Genomic DNA, 27,661 nt, shown 5'->3' with positions numbered 1-27,661 from the left:
GTAAAGAGAAAATCACGTTCAACAAATCTGGTTCGCTATTTTGAAAGAGTCACTCACGAGCTGGATTTAGGGAATAACTTCGACATTGTTTATTTAGATTTCAGCAAAGCTTTTGACTCAGTCCCACATGAGCGGTTGCTTTATAAGCTGGAACAGGTTCGAATCACTGGGAAAATCCTTAGATGGATAGAAGGATGGCTTCAGGGCAAGAGGCAGAAGGTTGTGATAAATGGCTATTCCTCAGATTGGGTTGATGTAAGAAGTGGGGTTCCCCAAGGATCAGTATTAGGACCACTGTTGTTTTTAATTTTCATAAACGACATCAATGAAGGTATAGAGGGCGAGATGTCTAAATTTGCAGATGATGTTAAAATTGGTAGAGTAGTTAATGATCACTGTCAAGCTGAGCTTCTTCAGAGAGACCTAGATAGATTTCAGGAATGGTCAGAAAAATGGCAGCTGTGCTTTAATCCAACAAAGTGTAAGGTATTACACCTGGGAAACAGTAATCCCAAAATAACTTATTCACTTGGTTGGAGTTCAACTAAACCCAGTACTGGAGGAAAGGGACTTGGGTGTTACGATACGGTCAGACATGAAATTCTCTGAGCATTGTAAACAGGTTGCAAGAAAGGCCCATGGTGTCCTATCGATGATCTATCGAACTTTTGCAAGTAGAGATAGGGACGTGATAATCCCATTATATAAGGCTTATGTTAGACCACACTTGGAATACTGTGTTCAAGTATGGAGACCGCACCTAAAGAAAGACATCGAGCTTCTTGAAAGGGTGCAAAGAAGGGTAACTCGCCTGGTGAGATCGGCAAAAGGGCGTCCTTATGAAGAAAGACTTCGAATATGTGGGTTGCAGAGTTTGGAAACTAGATACCTTAGAGGAGATTTGATTGAGGTGTTTAAGGCTCTGAGAGGCATCAGTAAAATGAATGAGGACAAAATTTTCAACATTATAAATGATGCTAGAAGTAGAGGACATAAATTCAAGTTACGGGGGGAAATGTTTAGATTGGACTGCAGGAAGTTTTATTTTAGCCAGCGAGTTATAAATTACTGGAATAAGTTGCCTTCATGGGTGGTAGAGGCTGACAATTTGGGGAAATTCAAAGGTCATCTGGATAGTACCTTCGGGTGAGGGAAACGCATAGGATGATAGGTTTAATTTCCTTTTCTTTTATTAATTATTATTATTTATTTTGTTCGGTTTTTTTTTTTTTTTTTTTTGGCTGTTGCAGCATAAGCCATAGGCTTTTTTGCACCATGCGGCTATTACTAATACTAATATTTATTTTCAGTCCTATTTTGTTAGAGATTTTACTCTTCTGTCTAGCTAATATATCTTTCGTGACTAATACCACATCGTCAGACAATCTTAGATGTCAGCTCGTCTCCATTAATTTTAATTCCTCCCTCCCGACCCGAATTCAGGACCCTAAATATGGCATCTGAATATGACGCCTTATACTGCATTAATTAATTTCATATTTGAAAATAATAAAAGAAATACAATAAATTTCTTAAGGCTAGTAATCCCTCTTTTCCATGATGTCTGCAAGACCAACTGTTCGGTTACGCAACTGCAAATCCAAAACGCCTTCATCCATTCCGAATTTCAACTGTGTACAAGAGACCGTTTTCAGGGTACACGCCTCCAGAGCAACGCAATTAATGGCGACCATCGTGTACAGTATTACTGTACGCTATCAGAGTAAAGTGGAAACTTTATAAGAAATCTTAACATTATAAGTTTCCTTCGTTTAGATAATTTTTTTCATTTGTATTGCAAGAAATTGTCACACACAGCATCTTGAAAGATTACCTCACTACACAATGTTCCTCCTTTGCAGATATCTTTTTTCTTAACAAGGGAAAGAAGTTTATTCGAAACCTTAAACCTCTGTCCCACTGTCTCATTAGCGATAGCGCGTCTCTTGCCCATCACTCCAAGTATTCTTTGTTAGCTGTCTAATTAGCGAGACATCTCTTACATCCCGCCTTATTTTGTGAGTGTTGCTTTGTGACTTTATCCTGTTAGGAGGATTACGAGATTATCTTGCGCTGGTTTTCTTCTTACAGGTCGGGGACCAGATCCTGTCCATCAATGACCAGGATTTCAGCAACATCGTGCATGACGATGCTGTGGAGATTTTGAAGTGCTCCCCTCGGATGACGATGGTTGTAAGGAGCGTGGGAAAGATCCCCCACTCGTGCGCCTCGTACCCTACTGGAGTACCCTGGTACCATGAGCAGCAAGGAGCGCGGCCGATTCCCTCCTCACGGTAAGAAAATCTACCTTCGCTTATTCCAATCTTAATATCTGTTGATTTGGTAAGATCAAACGGATATATTTCTCAATTTATCCCAATTATCTCTCGAATTTCATCCGTGCGAGTCCTCCAGTTTCTGATGGTAGCTGGAAAAGACAAAATTCTGTTCTCTAATTGGACAAAATGCTATTCTATAATTGGACAAAATGCTATTCTATAATTGGACAAAATTGCTGATCTCTTCATAGCTTCAGTGCGATTTGTTTCACAGTAGCTGCACAAATTCATACTGAATAAACAGCTCCCCTCTACGTTTTTAATTGTTCAGAAAGGTAGAATATTTGAAGGCGGCATGATGGTGGGTTCACTCACAGCCCTCTTCCAGTGTCCACTGGAATAATTTAAAATTTAAGTTCTTTCGAGGTAAATCTAATCCCACTTTAAGGTTTGTAAACTTTGTTGCTATTATTTTGTGGACAAAACTGTGGGAACATTTAATATTTGTCCTTTGAAAACGATTGATCCGCATCTGATTGTGTCACAGAGAAATATTTACTCATTTGCAAAAGAGTGTGGACATCAGAGAAAGTTGATTTTTGATCATTTGTTATTATCTGATATCTTTCACTTACAGGGTTCGTAATTAACGAGTCCTCTAATTATCCAAAGTGCGAGACTTCATTTTAAAAAATGTCCGCACCAATATATCTCGATGTATTTCCAATATTCCACCTGTCCCATGTTCTACCACCGAATCTTTTATCCTGATCTGTGCTCCTGCGTCACACTGCAATCTTCAGAACGGTATGGTGGATCTTGGACTGCTGTATCATATTTTCTCTGGATCAACATATTTGCCACATTTCTTGTTCCATCTTGATTTCCACGCACTGCCAGCAGCTACTAGACAGAAGTTCACATCGGTACACAGACATTAAACATAACCAAGAAGTCCTTCTTTAAGAGATCTATGGTAATTAACAAACAAACACGACTTGGATCTTCATTGGGCAGGAAAGTGTTAAAAGTGTTCCTGGAACAGGATATGCGAGTACATGGTTTGTTCATATGTCTTCATCTATCCATGTTGTAGGATGAAGTCTCTCGCGAATTTCTACTTTCTCGTGAATTTTTCACGATGCCGGATTAAAGCAAAGCCACGAACATTCTTTTCCTGGACTGCCATTAAAACATCGTATTCTTCCCTTTTATAAATTGTTGAACTTTATAAGTAAATGTTTTTTTAATCGTTTTTATACTCGCATGTAGTGAAAACGCTCTGCCACGCTCATATTAGATTTTAATAATAATAATGGCATGCCTAGCAGTTTTAGTTTTCAGATTGTCTGCAAACTGCAACTGTTTAGAAATAATGAAAAAGAAAAAAAACTCTGAAAGCTTTTAAAATACATAAAATGAGATTACGAAAGCAATTTTCGAGGAGCCCCAGGAACTGAGGAACAGAAACCTCTACTTCGTTTACGTGGAGAACTAAATAAACAACACAATTTGCCGTTGCTTTGACAACGAAAAGAAAACGAAACATAGATGTCCCTGGGCTCAGCCTCCTGCGAGTACACAATGTCACTTCTGTGAGCGATGTGATGGCAGAAGAAGCGCAATTATCTTCCCCCAGAAACACCCTGTGTCGCTGTCCACGAGATCCGCCTCCAGACACGCCTCGCAGTTCCTCTTTCAAACGCAACTCCGTTCATTCATCGACTGTGCACGAAACAGCCCCAAATGGTGCGATGGTGGCACCAGGTGGTGCTAACCGCGTTGCAGTTCGCCACCTCACATCGGTTGGGGTGGTACGAGGCGGCTGAACCTTCGGATCCGACGACCATCGATCAAAGGCCATCAGCTGCTTGCTGATCATTGCATTGGATGCAACTCCATTTTGTATTGGTGGAAGGAAAGTCTCGCACGAGCCAAAATAAACATTTTTCGTCTTCCTCCGCAATGAAAATGTGTGATTCTCGAGGAAATAAACGCGCCGATTCCAAAAGTTACCATAAAAAATCTCTCTTAATTCTACACCAAAAGATGTATCAACGTTTAATGTTAAAATAAAGGGATTTATACATTCTCTATAACTCATTCAACTTGGGCAAAATTATCATAAATCATTGCGAAATAGTTATATTTCAATAATATATAATCAGCATACTTGTAATTGTCTTTAAAAATGCTTTCTACTTAGGGATTTTCTCTTGTATTCCTGCTCACTCTCCCTCACAAGGAACCAGCAGTAATCCCCCATAATCACACGATCCCAGCGACCTTGGTACCGCTTTTCCATTGTGGAAATATCTTGATGAAACCACTTCTCTTGTTCATCACTCACATCTTCCAGATTTCCGGGGAAAAATTCGAGATGGGAATGAAGAAAAGGAATTTTCAACGACATTCAACAGTCCATGTTTTTGTGGCACTCGACTAATTTAGACATCAACATTTCATAGTTTCCTTCTACCAAAAAAACCGTGTATCACCGGCTTAAATGATCACCAAGCTGCCAATTGAACCGCATTTCAAACATGTCGTCCTTCAGGAGTTTCCTAATTTGGGGTCCTACGAAAATTCCTTCCTTAAGTTTGGCATATGTTAAATTAGGAAACGCACTTCTTGAGTATTCAGATCCGTTACCTTCTTTATGTAGTCCCTTCACGAAACTTTTCATCAATCCAAGTTTGATGCGCAGGGGTGGAAGAACTTGTTTGGTTACAGTAAAGGAATGTATTTTGTATTACGTTTTCCTGGTATGAACTCGTCCCACTTGTTCCAGTGTTGCACAACATTATTATGTTCTTCTGTCGAACGGCTGTCCCATAATCTCAAAAAAACAACAATATTTTGTGACCCCCCCCTGCAAACCAACAACCTTAAGATCACTGCATACGTTCCAACCATAATCCTGGTATTTTATAGCGTGAGAACCCTAGACATGCTTTCATGAAGTCCAACTGAATGAAACAAAGGAACTGATGATGGAAATTCGTTGCCATTATGAAGCAAAACTGTCTTTAAACTTAATTTTGCCTACCAAAATCCTCACAAAAAAGCATTAAATGTTCTCTCTTCAAATTATAAATTGTTTTGCATCGGAATTGGATCAAAAGAACCCCTGGTAGAAGTCTCGTTATGTTTATCACAAAAAAAGAATCGATTGCTAAAATTAAGAGAATTAGCTGATATCTGTTAAAATAAATCAGTCATACATTACCGGCTGGATTATGCGCATATTTTGTTGTGACGTAACTCCCTCCGTATTTAATAACTGTGATGCGATGCGAGACCATCTTTGGTGGTTTCGAAATCTAAGCACAAAAATTGGATGGTTAAAAACGCATTTAAGTTCTTGGAGGTAAAACTCGTGTTGGCTTTTACAGCGTTATTATCATTAAGGATGCGGCAAAAGAGATAAACTTGGGACTGTTGTAATAGTGATCGGCAGGATTCGAATCTGGTCTTTGAAGTGCCAAATTCACCCAGTTGCCTCCGCACGGTGTCATGGATAGAATTAAGCTTATTTTGGGGACAACAGTCAGGTTTCCTTTAAAACTAAAAGAAAACACACGCCCAAACAACGAACACCTCGTCCATCTTAAATAAGTGTGTCGTCCAGTAAGCAACAGCAAAGGAACTTGAAAATTCAGTTAATCCCTTATGGAGTTAGGATTGGCGCATTCATTTCACCAGAAGATTGGCCAATGAAGTCTTTACTTCAATAAACGCGACCTTTATTTGCTAACGAAGATTAGTTCGCTCGCGCAAAACTATTCATCACTCGAGATATGCGTAAAAGTAGACGACACCGGGCTTTGAGTTCTATTGATTGCGCGAGATGACAGTAAACAGTTGCCTAGCAACGTGACGTAAAGTGGAAGTGAACCTGCAGAACCCAAACAGTTTCGCAGAATCGAGCTTATTGTTATTTATTAATGGCAGAATTTGCGTACACACCCGCTCGCGATGATAAGAATTCTTCCCAGATGCACCTGCGAGGCAATGAAAGATCAAGTGCATCGCCCAGAAAGAGAGCCTTCGAAAGAGAACGCAAACATTCTCGACCCATTTCCATAACTGTAGCAACCATTACACGAGCCCAACCACGAATTCTGATCCCACCCCAGCGTTCTTGCACGGCGCCATCCATTCCCAAAATCTCCAACAATAAAAGTAACCATTTTTTTCGTAAAATTCGTGGAAAAACAATTCTCAATCTCCTAAAAGCCTATAAATGGGAGAGGTTTCTCAAGATGCCCGTGGAAGACGTCTTCGTGTAAAGTTCTCTGAATAGAGAGAGAGGAATTCGGAGAAATTGAAGCGCTCTGGTTACGTGAGAAGAGCAGATGAGCCACCAGAAACAGCCAACTGACGTCCTCGAAGGACAAATTACCAAAAGACTAAAGAATGGATTTTACCCTTAGATGGGTTTGCAAATGTTGGACAGCACAGTGTACAGAATAGTTTAGGGGGTGGAAATGAACTTGGCGGATGTACATGGACTCGCTAGCAATCACTTTACTAAGGTGTAGATTTTTCCCCTAAACGTTCGAGCGTGCGTATACTAGGCGTTAGTACGAAATGCGGTAAACCGACTTCTCGTGGCCTTTGTTGCCTGGGCTCTACGATACTATATTCATGTCACTTTTAAACAAAAATTCCCCTAAAAAGAACGCCAAAATATTTTACGAACTCTTCGCCGATCGAAATCTTCGTCAATTGATTCGCACGAACACGAGGGGGTGTTGCACGCATCGAAGAAAGCCAACTCTCGCGTTGTCTGTGAACGGAACAAATCGTTAGCGTAAATAACGGAAGGCAGACCCTCCTGGTAGGCACAAAGTCAGTCCTCACTCTCGCCAATTACTGCTTCGCGTGCTCCGTTCTTCAAAGCCAAAACATCAGAATCGCAAACGATATTATTACGAAAGGTGAGGGTGGTCGAAATTTTTATTCCGTTTCTTTGCACGCAATACGAAGGTGATTTAAGAGCCACGTCCTCTATTAAACTTGCATTAAACGGGATTGAGCGTACACTGCGCAACCTAAAGTAAATGGACACGTGCACCATTCGAAGAACCTTCTGTCGAAACAACATTTAATAACGTGTCGGCCTCAATTGGACGCTGAATCTTCGTCACCAGACTACGTACACACTTTTGATAAGAGGAAGGCGGCCTTTTTGCCCCTATTGAGAATGTGCGGGATGGCCGCTAAATTTGATGGACAAGGTCAGGAAAGTGGGATTTTCTGCGAGTACTGAACCACTCAAAATTGTTAAGAAATCATTTTCTCGATGATGGAATCATTCTGGAAATGATTTCCAAATTACAAAATAATTAGAAAGACTTAATCGATTACTATAAAAAAGCAACTGCAAACTGTTATGCTGGAGAGAGCTATTTGGCCACGAAGTCCCTTCCTTCAACTTTGTCAGTTACCCGATATTTTGCTGGAAGGGTGGTCGCAATTAGACCAAAACACCTTTATCGAATCCTGCCTTGCCACACACTTGCTGTTATTCGAAACAAAAGCGGCCCGATTCGATACTGAATAAAGGTTCGTGTTCTTTTTGGCTGGTGTGTACATAAATTATAAATAGTTTTTATATTTTCTGTTTGCTTTGCTTCCTTCTACTTTTCTACATCTTCTAGCCTTGGCCCCCTCTGTACTGAACACTGCCCCCACTCTTTCTCTAAAACAATTTTATTTTCTTAAAAACACGTGTATTATTGTGTACCAGAGCTCGTTGCAAATGTCTTTGTGGTAAATTTGTTTGTAGGGGTGGATATCTTTTACGGTTTAAAAAAAAAACTCACGAATAACCCACGGGGGTGGGGAAGACTGTACTCTCCCTAGACTAACTAGAGCTTCGAATTCTGACCTCACCAACGCGTGGCAGACGATGCTGGCTGTCTAAGCTACCCCGAAGGGCTCCTCTGAATGAGGCCCCCTTTAAAGAAACACTACATTCGCGATTTCGAATCAAAAAGCCGTCGAGACCACTCATCGTTACTGACAACATCGTTGCCATGGTGATAACGGAAACGTTAACGGGGTTGGCACGAAAAAAAACCGCGGTCGGAAAAATGACATTACTCGACAGTCGGAGAGAGAGAGAGAAATGAAGAGAGACAGAAGACACGAAAATGCTGTCAACGTGCGCGTAAGAGTGGAAGCCGAGAATCAAATTTTAAAATGCTGCGTACAGTTGGAGTGGCAGTTGGGATTCGTGTCTGCGTGCGGATGGCAACACTAATCACAGCGCCTCCTAATGCCCAAAGATGGCGAGGATTTTGAAGACTGGCGAGGTTTGTGTCTTCGCTATTTTGTAATCTGCCTCTTCCTTCACTTTACTTTTCTTACTCCAAAACGGAATATTAATGTTGGCTTTTAAAGAACTGTGGCCCTCTCCTCTGCGGTCCCTTTTTATGATGCAGTGGCGTCGAGAAATGCATCGAACCCATTAACGTTTAAGGAGTGAAGCGAACTTAAGGGGAAGCCGGAAATATATTTCCTTACATTGGACTGATGGAATATAATCAAATTACACAAACTCCAAAGTATCCGGACATCCCTGTTTTCATAGTCCATTGGACCTGCCCAGAGACACAACTAACTCACACCAATATAACGGGAAGGCATATAAGCCTCGTGGCACTTCGAATCCACACGATTGATTCGAAGAAAACCGCGAAGGTCCTAAGTAGGACCTGTTGGTTCTACTTACACATACAAAAGGCTGTTTCCTACATGACATATACGAAATAGGTATAACACACGCAGAGGAGTTGAACTAACGATTTGGGACTCCCCCCCCCCCCATCGATGAGCAATCCCATGTACCTCGGCATTGTATCGTTCCAAGTTTTGTCCTACACGGTGATCTGTGTATCCAGATGACACCAGACTCTGTTAACAACGGCCCGTGCCACAAGGCCCGAATTGTGCAGGAACAGTTCGAGGATCATATTTAAGCATTCCCAGTGCTCCCTGGCCGCCAAATTCCTCCGACATCAATCCAATCGAACGTTCGTGGGATGCGATGGAACGCTGCATTAGCCAGTCCACTCCAGTACCTCGCTCCGTTGCCGAACTGTGGACGTCCTTTTGTCCAACTGGTACAGGATACCAGTGGACACCCTTCACGGTCTCCTGTGATTGCTGTCACGTGAAATCAAAGCGGTTATCACGGCAAAAGGCAGCCGGACAAGCTATTAGGTAGGTGGTCATAATGTTCTGACTCATGAGTATATAAAAACAACCAGATTCATTTAGACCCGATTCAATTAGCTGTCCAAGAGTAGAAAGCAGGCTGCATAGAATGACTCACCTCCGTGTACACCCCGAATACTTCGCAGCGTCTGCAGTTGTTCAGTTGGAAACCTGCGTCATAAAAGAGAGCGTACATACGCCAGTAAGTACGGCAATTTTTTGTATTCCAGTATTGCTCCCTCTGCAGATACACAGAAGTCCCCAAACTCGCCCCACACTCCCTAGAATTTGTTGCACTTGCGTGCGTGGCAAATCCCCCTTGCTGTTTCGCAGGTGGGGACGAACAGAGTTCTTCTCACCCATCAAACGGCTGTTCTCATTTCTCGTCTATTTCCTAGGGTTTCTCGGCAACGGTTATCGATCCGATTTGTCATCGTATTCTCGCCACCCCTCCTCCGGCGACCCACCACGTCCTCCCCATCTTCTTCTCTTCGCTCAATTATTCGCCTCTTTCGCATCTGGTGGAATCGAAATATACTTCGCTACAGTAATGAAGTGGGTTGTTATAACCACGAGCTATAAAAACAACGGCGTTACCATAGCAACTGGTGGCGTCATTTTCGATGGCAGAAACGAGGAGGAAACGTCCCGACATCTGCGGGACGCGGCAACCACACTCCGATTGTCTAATTAAGAATATTTATTCGCAACAAGAGCAGCCATTGGAAGACAAATGAAGAGCTGCAATGGTTGCAACAAAACTGTGGTTGACTGCGAGATGAAAGTCAATTTAAGAGGCAGCGCTGTTTATGGTGTACATCAAAGGGGACAGCTTGCGCACAGAGTACACTAAAGAAGCTGTAAACAAAGAAATTTAAATACTCGCAAAATTGAAGGTTTAGACGAATAAGAAAGGGCAGCCATTCTGTAATGACAGTTCTCACTGGAAGATTTTTAAGGGATGGGAAAATCTATTATAATACACGTATTTCAAAGCGAAATTTACACGAGTATGTAAATTTTCTCGCGAAAAGGAGGAGTGGAGAAAGTGAGCGTGACCAAGATAGTGTGCAGACCGCAGTTGGATCTCATTTTTAAAAGTGAGAATGTAATTTTAAATGTGCGCGTACGGGGTACGCCCGTTCTGAGTTGCTTTAGGCAAAGAAAATAAAAGTAAATTTAACAGCGAATGGCAGTGTTAATAATGACAAATAGTAGTTAACAGCAGCTGTTAAAAATTAATTGAAAAATTGTGACTATGATTAGGATACAGTGAGTAGGCTGAAAAAAAAAATGCAGCTGAAGAGAAAGAAGGGAAAAAAATGATGACAACAAGAGGCACACAACGGCTGGAACCGGTGTAACGTTGCTCATTATGGATCCAGGTATACACTACCACCTAAAAGTTTCATTTTTTCTTAATTTTCAATTTTTTTATTAAAACAGGACCAACTTGTTTACCAATTTTTATTAAAATAATTTCTATTATGTGTAAAAAAAAAAAAATTAAATAATATTTAAGAAATTTCTTGAATGTTCCAGACAGGTGTAGAAGACTGGATGCGGTAAAACATTGTAGAAAATTTCTGAATGTAGTACAACGTTGTAGATGATTGGACTATTGTAGGACGTGGGAGTATTGTTTCAATATTATAGAAGCTTGTAGATGATTCTAGTCTTTGGCAGTGATTTAAATTGAGGGGTAAGAGCTGCAACTTATAAAATTCAGCACACGTTTTTCAGAAGGAGGTTTGCTGTAAGTTTTGTGGACTTTGCGATAAGCACAGAAAGAATAACTCTGTATAAATAAAGTCATTCCATGAGAGATATTGACAAAAGACTACGTGTTTCATTTAAAGTAGGACAAACTACCATTAGAAGAGTCGAGGAGACTGGCAGTTTAAAGGAGAGACCACGATCAGGACGACGGCGCATAACATAATAAGACTGACTTCTAAACGTAATCGATGACTCATTTCACTTTAAATCCGAGCCCAGCTCAAAAGGAACGGAGAAACTCCCTCCATGCCTACATCCACTCTAAGAGTTCGTCTTAAACAAGCAGGACTTCGTGGTCATGTACCGATCCAAAAACCCTTATTAAAACCAGAAAATCGAAAGATACGGTTGGCTTGGGCTAAGAGCCAACAACATTACATTGGACAGTTGAAGAATGGTAAAAAGTACTGTGGATGGATGAATCCAAATTTGAAATTGTTTGATCGAAGCCCAGAGTTTATGGAAGACTATCGACTGAACCTCTTCGCGGCCGCCCTGGAGCCGTTTCTTGCACGGTACTACAATTTTATAACATATGCTGACGATGTAAAATTCTTCATCACTTCCAAAGACCATGAATCAGCAGAAGGTATTTGCCAGATGGCAAATAGCACAATCAGAGAATTTGAGAGCTACCTGGATTGCATCGGGCTCCGCATTAATGACAGAAGTCTGCCCAAATGACCATAACCTACAAGCAGAATAAAAATGACATCTCGATCTCTGTGAACGGGTCTAGCGTTGAAAAGGTGCACTCTCACCTGGACCTAGGTCTTAAGTGGGATGACAGACTCACCTTTGCTCAACACTTCGCCCATATGAAGACAAAAATATTCGCCGCTTTATGGGCTACTAGACAGGAACTGGTAGGAATTAGGGATCCTCAGCTAGCGACCAAGTACATTTTAATGTGTGTCCTGCCAATTGCAATGTATGCCTCGCAAATCTGGTCTTCAGCTCCAGCTTCACATTATAAGTCCGTCCTTGGGATCGAGTACTGGTTCTTGGATGGCTTAACAGAGTTGCTGGCCACCCTTTTACTATCTCAAGGGCCATTCTCTACTCAAACCTTAACATCACACCCTGGATGCAGCGGACAATTAATAGGAACATACACACCCTCGCACAAATGCTCACAGGCAGAGTAGATGCTCCAGTCCTGGATAATATTCTAGTCAAACCGCGTGCCACTGCTAGACGTTGCGGAGAAGTAAATAATCCATTGCGTTCAGTCCTGAACAATCTTAGTAGCCTGCAAAGATTCTTCCCATCAAATGCAGCGAGAATATTTAACTCACTACACATAGATGCCGAAAAACTGTGTGAGGATGCAGCATACCGGAAAGAGATCTTCCAGAATTCTTACCGGAAAGAGATCTTCCAGAATTCGTACAGACTTACCGAAATATGAATCGGCTGCAAAGTACCAAAGAATTTAGAGTAAAAGTGAAACTTTCTGCTTTAAGAACAATAATCTGTTGACTGTAAAAATATACCTTCTGTAACAGGTATGTAAATATGTAAGTTATAGATGGAATTATTAGTGAATTGTAAATATATGAGTTGTAGAATGTTTGTACAGAATGATTAATGTGTAAATACAGTATATATTAAACATAAAATGTGTATATAATATTTCGGGACGAGACTACGTGTTCAGTATATGTAACCCACTGCACGTAGTATCTCGTACCCTGATATGTACTTAGCACCCTCCCGGCACTTTGCCGTTCCGGGGTGATTTCCTTATCGAAATAAACAGATAATAATAATAAAAAAAAAAAAAAAATGGTGCCACATTGTTTAGTGCCTACAGTCAAGCACGTGCTGGTTCCATCCTGAACTGGGGTTGCTTCTAATTTTCTGGAATGGGTGACAAGGCCAGAATCGAAGGAATTTTAAGAAAAGAAGGCTATAAAACATTCTTGAACATAATGCAATATCCTCTGGATTACGACTTTGTGGAAGAAATTTTATATCACAACAAGACCCGAAGCACAGCTCTAAGCTGTGCATGGATTTTGTGGCAAATAAACAACGGAAAGGGGTATTGCAATTATGGTGTGGCCCCTCCAATAGAGCTTTTTATAGGATCTTCATGATCCTATAAAAAGCTCTATTGGAGGGGCCTCGCTGATCACTTGGAATAATGTTAGTGAAGACACTCTCGTGAGGCAGTGATTAAACCTCATGGAGGATATTTCGCGGGATGAAAAATCAATATATTTACTTATATTAATCATTTCAATATCGTTTGCTGTAAATTTTTCAATTCTTAATAAAAATTCTTAGAATACTGTGTACTGCGTTGTTTTTATACATATTAAACCTTACCGTAGCCATAGCTAATTTCAAAAACATTAACGAGAACTCATGTCACGCGCTATGATTCCAAACTTTTAGGCAGGAGGGTAAGTGAATTGAAATAGAACGGGTGTCCGGCACTCTCAGCAGATTTGGAAATGGTGAAATGAAGAGTTAAAAGTCTGTGGACAAATTTCTATTACAAGACATGGTCTGGAAGCCGGGAGGTAAGGCAGACGGACAGTGGACATGAAAAAAAAAAAACATGAATATTAGTATCTTATGTACAGAGGCTGACACAGATTCCCTGTAAACCGACCAGAAATGCGTATAATGTTATATTTGTGCAGTGTGTGTGTGTGTGTGTTGTTTCAGGCCTCTTTGTCGCCAGTAAGGCGATCACCTGGAGAGCCTGCCCAATGTCCGTGTACACCACGGGGAGGCGGGCCACAACATGTATTCCTAACCACCAGGAGCGGGGCCTCTACAATCGTTGTATGTCCTAGGAAGGATGAAAACCACACCCACTGAAGGAAGCGCTATACCAGTGGGTACCAGAAAATTCCGTACTCACAGCTGTCCAAACTGTGGAACCAGTAAAAAAATTAATAAAAATAAATTAAATTAAAAAATAAATAAAATAAAAACAAATAAAAAATTAATAAATCTATAAAGAGAAAAATATAAAAATAGAAAGAAAAAAAACAAATAAAATAAATAAACAAATAGATAAAGGAAAAAAATAAATAAAATGGGGAAAACATAAATAAAAAGAAAGGAAAAGAAATAGAAAAAAAGGAATAGAAGGTGAGTGTAGCAGTGCATTCTGGAACGGTTTAGATTTAAAACAAGGATGCTATAACACAGATGATACACTGTTAATGGTTACCCGTTGTGTATCTTTTTATTAATAAAATAAAATAAAAAATAAAATAAAATAAGATGTAAGGCAGGGGAAGTCAGTTTCTAAAGATGTCGCAAGAGTTCGGTTCGTTCTTTGTTGTCGTTGAGATGACGAGAGAGAGAAAGAGAGAGAGTCGCTTTCTTTTGGTGAAACAGCAGGTAGAGCTGAAGTTCGGAGTTCATGGAGCTGTGCGCAGTAAGTATATATGGAGTTTATTTATTTATTAATCTGTTTATTGCTCTGCTCAAGAGCCACCCCCTGGACAGCAGGAAGATAGGGGGTGGCTGATATTTACGTACAGAGGTTAAGACAGGGACATGTGTTCGGCGGTTACATGGAGCACATGTACGCTTAACCCGAAAGGTACAAAACTCAAGAGTGTTTATTATTTTACATACTTGAAAGTTGTGCAATACCGAAGTGTCTCGAATTAAAGGATATTATTTTCTCAAAAGTGCTGTAAATTACAAAACCATGAGAAATTTGTACAAAATATAGAGAATTCAGGCAGTCCTTCACCGTGCACTTGGTATCTCTTCAATCTTGACCGTCCAATGGGATGCATTGTCCTGACAATTTTCTTCTGGTGGCGTCTCATAAGTGTACGTTTGCATGTGTGTCCTTTAGCTTCTGACGTCTGTATGAATGCTGTTCGCAGAATCTATCCAGGTCGATGGCTAGATTGTTGGTCAAATCTACAGTGTTTCCTGGGAACATGCGTCTCAATCCTTTCAGGTTGTTCAAACTGATTGTGAGTGGGAGCCTTGGGTCCATTTGATTCCTTCCGGCAATGCGGGCAGTTTTTATTAGATCAGTAATGTCAGGGGGGCGTCGAGCCGTCTTGTGATTAGTCTGGCAAGTGTAAGAAGGTTTGCTGCCACAATCTGTTGTTTCCATGGGGTGACTTCCAGATTTATGTAGAACTGAGCCCTGGAAATGGTGTATTGGTTGCCAGTTGAGCCCTTTCAGGAGCCAGTATTCCAGGCTGAGGAACTTGTTGAAGTGTGTTGTGGGAGCAGAGGACCAAATGGTTGCGGAATAGAGAGGAATGGGATAGACACATCGGACAACATATTTCTTTACCAGGTGGGCGTCATGAATTCCCGTTAGTTCCTGGCGGATCGCCCACATAGCTGAGTACATTTTGGTTTTTGTGTTCAGGAGGTGAGCCTGGAATGTCAGCCCCATATCCCATACTAATCTGAGATCCTTGTGTATTTTAACTTTCTGGATGGGTGATCCATTGATGGTAAGATTAATGTCATTGCGTGACTTCTTCCAGGTGAAAGACATTTGAGCTGTCTTTGCTTGATTAATCTGTAGTCCGATGGAAGCCAGATATTGTTGGAGGTTATGTATGGTTTTACTTCCCTCCAAGGTAGTGCTAAGAACCTGAGTTTAGAAAGATGACGTGATATAATGTTGTTAAGATGGGAGAAAGCCATTTGGGAACACGTTCTTGTTGAGAGAGACGGCAACTGCAGGAACAAAACAGCGGGTGACTTGACCAGTAGAACTGGAATCGCATCGTGATTGCCACGCATTTATAAGTTCATTCCAAATCCTCCATTTCTCGTCTTTGATGTCAGCAATTAGGTTATGCGACATGTCGAGGACCTCGCCAGGAACTCCGTGCTTAGGCGATATCACAGTCCATCGAAGATGACACGCAGGTCTAGGGGTAAGACTCCAGCAAGAATCTTCATGCCCGGAGCATGGCAAGCAGCGTAATCCTTGAATGGAGATGAGCTGGAACGAAGTTTAACATTAACGGCTCTATGAAACCGACTCCCGAAGCCCAGGTTGTTATTGGAACAAATGCTGCTGTAGAATAAGGTAAGAGGTGCAGTGAATCTCTTAATCTTCGAGGAGAGGTAATTAACGTGAGAGGATGGATAGATAGTAGACAGATAGCACAGAGATGATATTAGTAGTTGATTTCCCGAGAGCTACGGTAATTTCATTCAAAATTGGAAACACAGCCATTTCTGCTAATTACAGTTCATTTCGGGAGCACCCTCATAAAAAAGAAGCTTTGCTGCATTAGCCACTGGCAGAGAGAGAGAGAGAGAGAGAGAGAGACGAGAAATGTAAGTCCCGGGAAGTCATTAATGGAAAAGCACGGTGAGAATTATAGGGTTGATTGCATCAATTATTGGTTGGCTGCATTGGGAACAGATTTATAAGCTCGAACTGCACTGAACTGACTTTGCATGAGGACAAATACCACGTGGGGCCGGCCACCTTTTCACCATAATGCTGCCCGTACACGTGTTGGCATAGACTCCACAAGGTGTTGCAAAGTGTCCTGTGCTACTGCTACCCACGCGCTACACAATGCGTGCTCTAATGCCGGCGCATTGGCAGGTGCATGGTGGTAGCGTCCTTTTCCACTAGGTGGGGAACACGCTCATCTGGTTGAGATCAGATGAGGTGAGCGGCCATGGGATGAGTGGAAAATTCATCGTCACTTTCTGGAAACCAGTTATTCCTCAAATTGGAACAGTGGCTTCACGTGTGGAGACCGAACCCAAAGAACGACATTGAACTTCTTGAAAGGGCGTGGCGTGGCATGGCGTGTGGTCTTGTTGAAAGACTGTGGACTTGTCTGGATACGGTCAACGTGAAAAGTGTTGGCAGGCGGCGACAGAAAGGTGGGAGTTCCCATTGGTGATCACAAAACGCATGCGAATCAGTGCATTTATGTGGTTCTTGAGTTAAGGGTAGTCGAGAACGAAATCCTTCAGACCACAATGATGGCCTGTCGTTATCTGTCAGGAGGAAATTCATCTCGATTTATTTCGTGGCTGTTTCGTAGTATTGTGCGTTCATCTAGGGAATTCGCGTATCTCAGAACGCGCGAAATATTACCAAACTGCAGAGTAGCGCCCGGAAACAAATCGAAACCACGTTCGATTTCGTAAGTGGGTTCCGAACCACTGTAAGAAAGAAAGAAAGGCGCGAAACAATCACAACGGAGGTGTCGGGAGAACATTCCCGAATAAAATCAAAGGCTTCAAATGTTTATCGCGTGCTCAGAGGGATTTGAGCCACACACCGAACGTGCCATTACCATTCTTATGAGATCTGTTCCAGCTTGCTGAATATTTCGATCAATGTGGACTTCGAATTTACGAACCGGGTCTGCCACAATTATTTAAAACTCTTCCACGCACAAAATGGAAAAGCTTCGTGGCCCTCTTTTAAAAAGGGGAGGGAGCTCTGGCACTTCATACGTAGTTTTGGTTTAAAATTTCGGAAACACCCGGTGGGTCCTCGTGCTGCAATTCATCGTCCAAATGTCTCGCGCTTTTCGCAGATCCTCAACGGATACAGCGGCGGCCGTGGAGCTCCTTCTGAAAGGCGAGCATCCTCGTGCGTTGTCGATTAGCGGGTGCATGAAGCGAGTTTGCGCGTGCGTGTTTCCAAAAACCTCGAGCAGTTCGGAAGCCCCCGTGGCAGCGCAACAGATGCTCCCGTCCCGTCGTGTGATGAACGTGTTTGCGGAGAACTACTGGTACCGGAAGCCTGCAATCGCGTGACAAATGAGCTCCCCCCCCCTTCGGCGGTGCTTCAACCCTCCGACGGCAACGATCGTCTGTCTTCGGAACAGTCCCGTGAAATTAACGACGCCGCTTTCTCTTTTGCCGCGTTCGTACCGAGAAAAGGAAGTGATTGCAAAACACACCCAGGACCTCCGTCCCGAGCACGAGTTGCGCCATCTATCGCAATCCGAGTGTATAATTATGACCCGCACTAGCGTCTCTAACAAAAATAAACACTTGGGCGCCACCTAGTGTCAAAATACTAGATGATCGAGGGAGGGGGGAGTAAAGCGAAGGGATGAAAGCGGGTCTCGCGAATTCCTCGAAAAGAGGGCGGTTGAATCAGAACGAAACAAGTGGGTTGTTGCCTCCCCCTGGATGAAAATGCCAAAAGGAATCTGATTGGAATTTGTCTGTCCATTCTTCTGCACGAGCCCCAGTTCAAAGGAGGAGTTTGCAATAAATGAGCGATACATTTCGTTAATCGCAGTCACCGGCTTGAAGCACGGTACATTCAAAGAGCGTGTGCTATTGCACTCTTTCCCCTCACCACTCGGCTACCTCGACACTTCTTTTTAAAAGAAAAAGACGGCGGGATCAGCAGCAGCAGGAGAGAAACCAACATCAGTTGCGCCTAAGGAATGGAATGGAGAATCACGTGTTCCAAAGGAACAGAACGCATTATTTTTCCCCCTTTATTCCTCTTTTGGTGTGTCCCAACCCTTTGAAAAGGGGCGCACCAAAGAGAAGAAAGCGGTTCAGTAAAGTAAAGGCGGTTCCCCCAAACGTTACATTTTTATTTACGAAAGGAATGCAGAAGTGTTTGTTGGTGTTCAGAATTCTCTTTGCGGGAAAGAAAGTATTTTCAACAAGGCAAAGCGCAAATACTGCAAGTTCGACGCACTCCTTTCCACACGTGCCTTTTGCGAAGATCTTTGAAGCCCTTCAAACAACCTCAGACATCTCATCACTTTTGCGCAATCAATTTTCATTACGTTTCTTATTTCAATATCATTTTATTATTTTTTTATTATTTCAATATTACAAATATTGAATTTAGAATTTTGAAACCGAATTTAGATTTGATTGAGAAACTATTTTGGGTGCTGAACTTACAGGGGCTGTTCCAGTTGTTTTTAACTCGAACAACGGAAGGATTGGGGGCAACACTTTGAGGGGCTTGCGAAGAGAAAAAGACCCGATTTAAAAGGAACTTTCTACATCTGCCGGAGGAAACCTTGGATCGATAGCGGAACCGAACCACCCTAATCACGTGTAATCCCCGACGATTCTTTTTTGGTGTGGAAAGGGGGAGCGCGCGTTAATTCCAGAGCAACGTCATCAACAGCGATCGAACTCGTGCTGACAGGCATCGCCGGCCCACATCGAGTGGAAGTTCACTCTAATTACACCTCTCGGAGGAGATCCGTTCCTGCCAATTAACGAAGGCTGCGTCTGCGCAAATGAAGTTCGTTAATACCCGATCTCCCTCTCTCTCTCTGGGCATGGGGGAGGGGTGGTTGAGGAGAATACTGTACCTGCGAGGAAAGAAAAGCTAAAAGAATTACTCCGAGGGTTCATAATGGCACGCCAGCAATGACACGACGTGCCACACGGGACGCAAACGACTTAGCAACGTAATTCTCGTCGTAAACACAACACGACAGTAGCCATGGTTCGGAGAGGGGGGGAAGAGAAGGTCATAACTCGGCGACACGTTTCCTTGGCAACGGAAATGAGAAAGAGGGACGACACAAGCTGCGAAACGCATCTGTGCCACGCCATAAACTGTCTTCAAGAAACTCTTACAGACAGGGAGCGAGTGAGGGTACTCCCCCCCCTCCAAGGTAAAATGCGCGTCAAAGGTTATTTGCCTTCGTTATGAACGCAGGCCCTCTCCTGATGGAACCCCGTACTTCAGCGGTGTCCACCGTGTGTGCGATCTCCGAGAACTGTGAATCGCCCGTCGTGGATGGAGTTAGCCGGGGTATCGTTGCCGTTGTTATGTAGCCATGGCAACCAGAGATCTATTAAGATATTGAGCGAGTGATCGGGACTATTGAAATAACGGTTGATCAATATTGCAAGGGCCGAAATACGAGTGTAGCCACTATTTCACCGTTTGCGCGCGTGCGTGTGTATGTTTGTGGTTTTCTGTGCAATCAGGTATGACCGTATCGCGTTTCAACTCGCTATTTCCAAAGGTTCTTCGCCACGCCCTGTTGTTGTCTCCAGTTCTGTTAAGTAATTGCCCGAATGTTTATTGTAACCTACAAATCGAACACACTTTCAAAATGCTTCTCAAAGCGCATGTTCCGATATTTAACGACACGCAAAGTAACTGCACCCTGTCAGCGAGACTCATCCCTGCGTGAACTCGCGCAAAGTCGATCCCCATTTCCAGCGAATGCTCCACCACGAGCACCCGCGTGTAGATGGCGGGGTTTGCTTCTTTTGTGGTCCCCCGTAGGTCGTGCATGTGTTTTGCGCTCTTCTCGGTTCTCTTCCTGACAGCCTTTGACCTTTCCGTCATTCGGATTTCTCTAATTTCAACTGTGGAAGCAACGGCGATCCAATTCATCGAGATTGGCAACGGTACTGAGAGCGAAAGACCCCTTCCTCTGCAACCCCGAACTGCAATTAGTGGTCCATTATCTCAGTGTCCTCCAGTAGGTACGAAGATTCCTCCGGGACGTTGAACATTCTGAAAGCCTAAGAAATGTTTTATACTTGTTGACTCTGCCAGACAAAGTTGTCATTCCCATGGCGTTCCAATGCGTGAAACGCAGCTAATGATGGTACCTCTTTTTTTTCTTTTTAGGTTGTCCAGAAGAGGAAGTTCAAGGAAGAGAGAAAAAGCCAAGTCGGAGGAGGTAAATGCTTCATTATTGTCATTACTATCTACTGTTATGGTTTCTATAAATTCTTTACCGTGTTTACCATTAGTTGTTTACCAAAAAAAAAAAAAAAAATGCATAATTCATCCTTCGCAGGCCAACTGAACCAGGGATGTGGAAGAATTTCCACCAAGTAACTGACATCAAGAAGTTCGGTTATGTTGTGTCCACTAAATAATAGGGGCCTTCCAATTTTGTTCCAGCACACTCGACTTAACCCCCTCTCAGTCCATTATAATGCAGGGGGTAGGGATTCGAGTATGATTCAGTTCAAGGATCCGACTGTAAATAAATTTGTGTGCGTTTCTTCGGGTTACAGTCGATTGAAATTCATACGTTTTAGCAACATTGCGAACTGTTCCATCAAGAACTGTTCACTGGGCCAATTGCGGCAGCAGATCTCTTTGACATCTCTCTCCCTTTCTTCACATTCCGGTGGCTCAACGGGACAACAACTTTCCCAAGACTCAACTTCAACTCTCTGATCCGAGCAAGTTCCCTCGTTAACGAAGTCAAGTCGGATTCAACTGAAGACTTCAAAGAATTTATTCGGGTTACTTACAAACTTATGTAGGCCAGAACATTTCTCAGTTGCAAAAAATAATCATCTGTTAGCCATTTTTTAGTTATTTTAACAGCTTCAGATGGTAACTGATTGGCTCTTAAATAAATTGCATAAATCCATCTGCGTAAAGTTGCATCTTTGCATGTAAATACTTCTTTTAAATCTTTTAAATATTCTTCTTGAAGATTGTAATCATTTAGTATCAGCATTTGAAAGGAGAAGTTGCATCTTTGCATGTAAATACTTCTTTTAAATCTTTTAGATATTCTTCTTGAATGTAATCATTTAGTATCAGCATTTGAAAGGAGAAGATGCGAGGATGCGGACCATCAATGATTTCAATACGGAAAACTCTCCAATGGCCACACCATGAGCGCTTTAACACAGAGTCATTGAGGTTTTAAAACTTTGTACAGCGTCTCACATTTAGTGGATATATCTTATCACCGGATTGTCAGGTCACTTACTTACGGTGCCCACCGATGAGATCCCACCGGGGGTCCAAACCTGAGCATGAAGAATGGCAACCCATTTTAAATAAATGTCGATATATTTCAGTGTACTGAGGCAACTCGTGGCGAAGTGCAAAGAACAAAATCAAAAACCTCCACAATATAAGATCATGCAGTCATTAGCAAACTTAGTTTCGCCAATGCTGTATACAGACTACACCCTTTAGAGATCCTCCCGAGATAATTTCCAATATTTAATTTTAACCATCGATTCACAATAATGATTAATCCAACGCTTTTCATCCCGGTAATTTCTTACATATTGCAACTGACCTTGGCCTGTCATTGAAAGAAAGAAATCCAGTTTTAATCTAAAAGAGATCTTAAACTCCCAACAGTCCAAATTATTGGTTCTTCTAGGGACGCTCCAATAATGGAATTGATTTTGCTTCTCCCCAAAGATTTCCTTTTCAAGAAGGTGCTAAAAAAGTCACTTTTCTTAAAAGTCCCTTCCTTGCAGCTCTTCACTTGGAGTAACTTTTCGAATGAATGTCGGTGGAACAGTCTGGTGCGTGTGTGTGTGTGTGCGTGCGTGAGAAAGAGTGGCACCGACTACTTTAACGCACGTGCAGATACCGAGAGAGTTTCTGAGTGCTCCGCGGGGAGGAGGGGGATGGAAAACAATGGAGTGAGCGGGATGGGTGCATTACGATGGAAAAGTTACACGTTCCTTACAAGTGAGGCTTTTAGCAGCCGCTCTTGCAGATCGAATCTGAACCACCAGCAATTGCTTTAACCATTTCGCATTTCGGTTGCTCTCCCTACTACTGTGTGGGAGTCTTTGACCGAATGAGTTCTTGAAAGCTGATTTCAGATCGTGCGCACTACTGACCGGAGAGTTCTGTAAGTGGAAGCCAATGACGGAAACAAAGCGAGCAAAGGCGGGTGGAGGAGGCAGGATGGAAACTACTTTAGCACACCAAGAGTCAGCTTCTTCCGCGAATTTTTGGGGACAAAATTATCAATCTGTGAAGATTAATTAGTTTCATACCACCAAATATCGGACTCAGAGGCCAATAATTAGATCAAAGAAGAGGTCCGGATAATGTGTATTGATGACGGGAATGTGCTCGAGGAAGGTGCCAAGGAATAAGAGACAAAGGGCAGGAGAGTCAACGAATTGTAAACTAAATTACAAATGAAACAGAACGCTGAAGACTGCGTTGGGAAGAGGAATTATACGAAACCCGTTGCACGGAGCGTTGTAATCTTTGAGATGGAACTCGATGTTTCTTGACAGAAGGAAACAAATAGATTTGATTCCAATACTGTACGTCCAAGAAGCCGAAAATCTTTCGGAACAATGCTCTTTATATGAGCCGATGGACGAAGATCACGACGCGTGGATCACCAAGGAGTGATCAACAACCAGACCTCTTCCTGATCAACGTGATAATTCGATAGCATTAAATCTGACATAATTTTCACTTACATAACGCTAATAACGAGAGAAGGTGAGCAAAGAATAGATCCACCAGATTATCGGAGAGTGAGGTTGCTCGTGTCGGCATCACCACTGAAGTTCACTTCCTGGTGAACAAGGTGAATAATAAGGTGCTCATTTATACCAACTTTTACATAACAGAGCTATTGCTCCAGTTCTGCTGTATATTGCTAATTGATGACTTCCCCAACTTCGAAATATGCGTGAAAGGAGACGTTAATTAACCTCGCAGACAGTAGTGCACTCTTTCTCAAAGATCCCAAAGAAGATTCTTGAAAAAATTTCGCGAAGAAAGAACTCCAGGGGGCTCGTTCTAGGCCTTTTTGCGCTTTCTCAGCCAAAATAAGCACTTTTTATCCCCCCCCCAATAAAAGCGCCATCTTAGACACTCTTTATTTAAAAAGTGACATAAAAAGAAATGAATCCAATCTTTTCAATTCTCTTAGAGTCAGTTGCAGTTATCTTACGCCTTGCTAGTTGCCAAGAAGCGCATTACACGCTCACTTTCTAAGCTCTCCTGTGGCATTTCTAAATGTACCTTATCCTCCCCATTATTAATTTTATTATTATAATATCCGTTTATTACTTGTAAAGCGTTCCTCCCTAAACAGCCATCAAGCTGGGTGAAGGGCTAAAATATACAAGGTTACATCCCCAAGTGAACTTATAAGTACAGTACTGTACATTATAAAACGTGTAGCAATTGTGTGCACTGCGTTCAGAATCAGCAAACAGTTAGAATGGCAAAGTACGATAAGAGTCCTTGATGATTTGATTACAGCACACTTTGTTTCTACAGTCTGTCGCGTCAAATTTTAGGATATAAAGATCTTGAGTGCGTTGTTGGGGAATATTTGGTCAATGCTCGAAGGGCTTTTCAAGCTGTTTCCTGACGATGGGACGAAGTAACAATTTCTGAGATGTTTGGACTTGATATTTTTCCCGTAAGCAGTTCAGCAATGATGCGCAGGTTCTGATTATGATCTGCCATTTCCACGGGATGTGGTGTCCAAGTTGGAATGAAAAATAGCACGTGAGATGGCGAAGGACCTTCTTCCTCTTCTGTTCATCCAACGGTAGATCCAGTATTCAGTGCTGAAATGCTTTCTCAAATAGGTTTCAGGTACTGAGGACCAAATGGTCGAAGCGTAAAATGGAATTGGCACGAGAGACAATGCACAACAGACTTTGGGTCATGGCATCCCGCGAGCTCCTGTCTAATGGTCCAGAACACAGGGTCCGTCTTTGCTTTCCTGTCAGAAAAGTGCTTTGAAAAGGACAGGCCTTCGTCCCAGACAAGTCTCAGGTCGATGTGGTGTTTGACAGATTTTATTCTGGAGCCTTCGATGTACAGTGGGACCTCATTCACAAATTTAGCGGACGACAATTGGGCTGATTTAAGGGGATTAAATGTTATGCCAACGGTTCGAGGTGATCCTCCAGTTGCTTAATCTGGTTAGTACCTTGTCGGATCATTTCCGAAAGTCCCTTCAGGTTCTTTGTTTGTAAGAAAAGTTCCAAATCATCCGCGTAACACAGAAAATTGTTTGAAGACCCACGAAATGGTTCTAAGGCAACCGCGAAGAGGAAAGCTGAAAGAACTGCCTGTGGTACGCCCAGAGAAATACACAGCTCCAGGATGCAGCTTACCATGCATTGTAATCAGCTTCCTTCAAGACAGAAAATCTGGCAGCATCTGCATTACTTCATGAGGTAATCCAAAGAAAGTCTGGAGGATGTCCAGAATCGCTTAGATATTAATATTATCGTATGCTGCCTTCACATTTAAGAAACTGGTATCCAGTTGGGCTTCAGCTGTTGGCCTTCTGCATTCTGAACAGCGTTTTCAGGATATTGGTAGTTAAAAAAATAAATAAATTTTCTGTTTATACTCCGGCAAGACAACCAAGTCAGTAGAGTTTACAATAAATCGTCAATACAAATATTTATCGTATTTAGTAGTCACGGGCTTGAACCCCGGTCCACTCAAGGAACGCGTGCTATGCACCCTCGCTCCTGACCACTGGGCTGCGTAAGGCCTTAGAATAAATTTTCTGTTTATACTCCGGCATGACAAGTCAGTAGAGTTCACCATAAATCTTCAACACAAATATTTCTCGTATTTAGTAGTCACGGGCTTGAACCCCGGTCCATTCAAGGAACGCGTGCTCTGCACTCTCGCTCCTGACCACTGGGCTACGTCAGGCCTTGTCGAGCGGGCCTGAAGAACAGTACGAAGGTAAGGTGGCTTATAAGAAAGCAGTGATCCACTAGTCTTGAAAAGATGGCATTTTCAAAAATATTTAGGAGAGAGCCCCATCGACAGAAATGGGTCTGAAATTCTTGTAAGTGCTTATACGATACCTTCATTATCAAATGTCCATCCCACAAGATGTTTTCTCCTTCCTATATTTCATGTCGATGGGTTCACTTATTTTGCTATAAATAATATTAGTAGTGGTAAATGATGCAAGAAAACAAACTTATAAAGCATCAGACAAAATAAAAAGTTTTCCCACATCTCCTATCCATCTTCTCCAATAGTTTGTTCCTCCTTCAATTTATTCAAATTATCCAAAACAATCAATGGAAGTGTGTTCCAAAATTCAAACACCCGCTGGCTTAAGGCAAACCTCCGCACATCCATCCTGCAACCATCCTCCCTCGTTTTCAATTTATGTCCTCTCATCCTCGTTGTGCTGTCTGAGCAAGCGGAAGGATGCCATCAGCACTGAGCTCTGGATCAATCACTCAAAGCCTTAAACGCTTCAATATATTTTCGATTATTATACTTGTTTTCGTTGCTTTTACGATATTATTGATTTTATAGATTTATTTAAAGTGTTAATTTATCAATTTAAAGTATTTAAAAGCATCGATTTATCGATTCATGTCGATATATTCATGTCAATGTATTCTTAAAAAAATACAGCATTGAAGATGTCGCGTAGTTGTAGAAGGAAGTGGCCACACAAAGAGACTGATCTTAATGTTTTCTTAGGCGAGTGCGGCCATTTCTTCGCATCAGGCAGAACAGAGGCTGGACAAGAAGGCGATGAAGCTCCTCACAGAGAGTCAGAGGATCACCTTGGCGTATTACTGCAACGAGTACGAAACTGGAGCGATGTCCGTGGACGCCTTGGTGGCGGTGCTGCTCGAATTGCTGGACACACCAGAGAAGGTGAGTGCAGAACTCGTTTCGAAAATTACATCGGTGCCTATGAGTGGATGTGTGCGTGTGCAAATATGGGGAGTGGGTGTTGAGAGAAAAATTATTCCACGCGTTCCAGCTGCTTCTTCCTTTACCAAAATGCATCGTCAATTCGGTCACTGTCTTGCTGCTGAACGAATTCCTCATTTTGACAGAAATCTGTTCGGAGGTGTGGGGTCTGAATATTCTGCCGAAACCATTTGCTTCCGTGCCCACCCAATTTTCAGAGTGTTCCTGGAATGTGGCCGAATGTTTTCGCGCAGTGCGCTGTAAACTCGTTCAAAGTTTCCATCTTTCCCAATGCATCGCATTTTCGAGTTATTTCGTGCCAGTGGAATGAGTTCATTTAGATGGAAACCGAATACTTCCAGCGTTTTGGGTAGCTCGGCCATTTGTGATGGGACAGTTCTGATCTGTGGATGTCATAAATAACCTCTCTCGACACGCGCGACGTTTATCGGTGCCATCAAAACGCTTCGAGAATCGGGACAACACTCCGTGCAGTGTGAGTTCACTGACGTTACATCAATCGTTGCGCGCTGCTCACGTGCATTCCCACTAAAGGTACTCGCGTTACCTTTCAAACGCGACAGTGGCGCATGAACGTTGACATTTCCGTCGTCAACCAGATTTATCGCCGGTTCATCATCCGCTGCGCAGAATCTGCAACCGATTGCCGAGCACGAAGTTCCCTTTTGGTGAGGGTGTCGTATCTTCAGCTGGATTTCGCTTTCAAACTGCTCCAAGAAAAGCGATGCGAATGCATCGAAGGCGAATCATCTCTTCTCCATTCGTTTTTCCATTTTAACTTCTCTTCTCTTCCGAACAGCACCGTATGCCATCAGGCGAGAAAGAAGTACAGAAATAAAAAGATTTATTTATCGCGATTGCGAGGTAAATTATAAACTCACCGATACATTATCGTTCGTACAATTCCCTCAAAGCAGCCCGTGTACAGGGAGGTGAATTGACATCAACGTGCAAGCAAGAAAAT

At 42.4% G+C, this 27,661-nt stretch overlaps 1 protein-coding gene across 1 annotated transcript in view; it reads left to right on the top strand.

The window, feature by feature from the left end:
- The window catches only part of dysc (whirlin protein dyschronic), a 335,054-nt gene that overhangs the window by 147,964 nt on the left and 159,429 nt on the right, over window positions 1–27,661 (top strand). Inside the window, exons 3-5 of the mRNA XM_090369172.1 lie at window positions 2,092–2,294; window positions 20,860–20,911; window positions 26,458–26,637. Of these exons, the coding sequence (XP_090225298.1) occupies window positions 2,092–2,294; window positions 20,860–20,911; window positions 26,458–26,637 (435 nt within the window). The remainder of the gene's footprint in view (window positions 1–2,091; window positions 2,295–20,859; window positions 20,912–26,457; window positions 26,638–27,661) is intronic.

Source organism: Mastigoproctus giganteus, chromosome 3 (assembly GCF_048544385.1).
Source record: "Mastigoproctus giganteus isolate SK-2022 chromosome 3, ASM4854438v1, whole genome shotgun sequence".
NCBI classification, from domain to species: Eukaryota; Metazoa; Arthropoda; class Arachnida; order Uropygi; family Thelyphonidae; genus Mastigoproctus; species Mastigoproctus giganteus.
The sequence above is the reverse complement of the archived record's forward strand: the minus strand, read 5'-3'. Positions and strand labels throughout refer to the sequence as shown.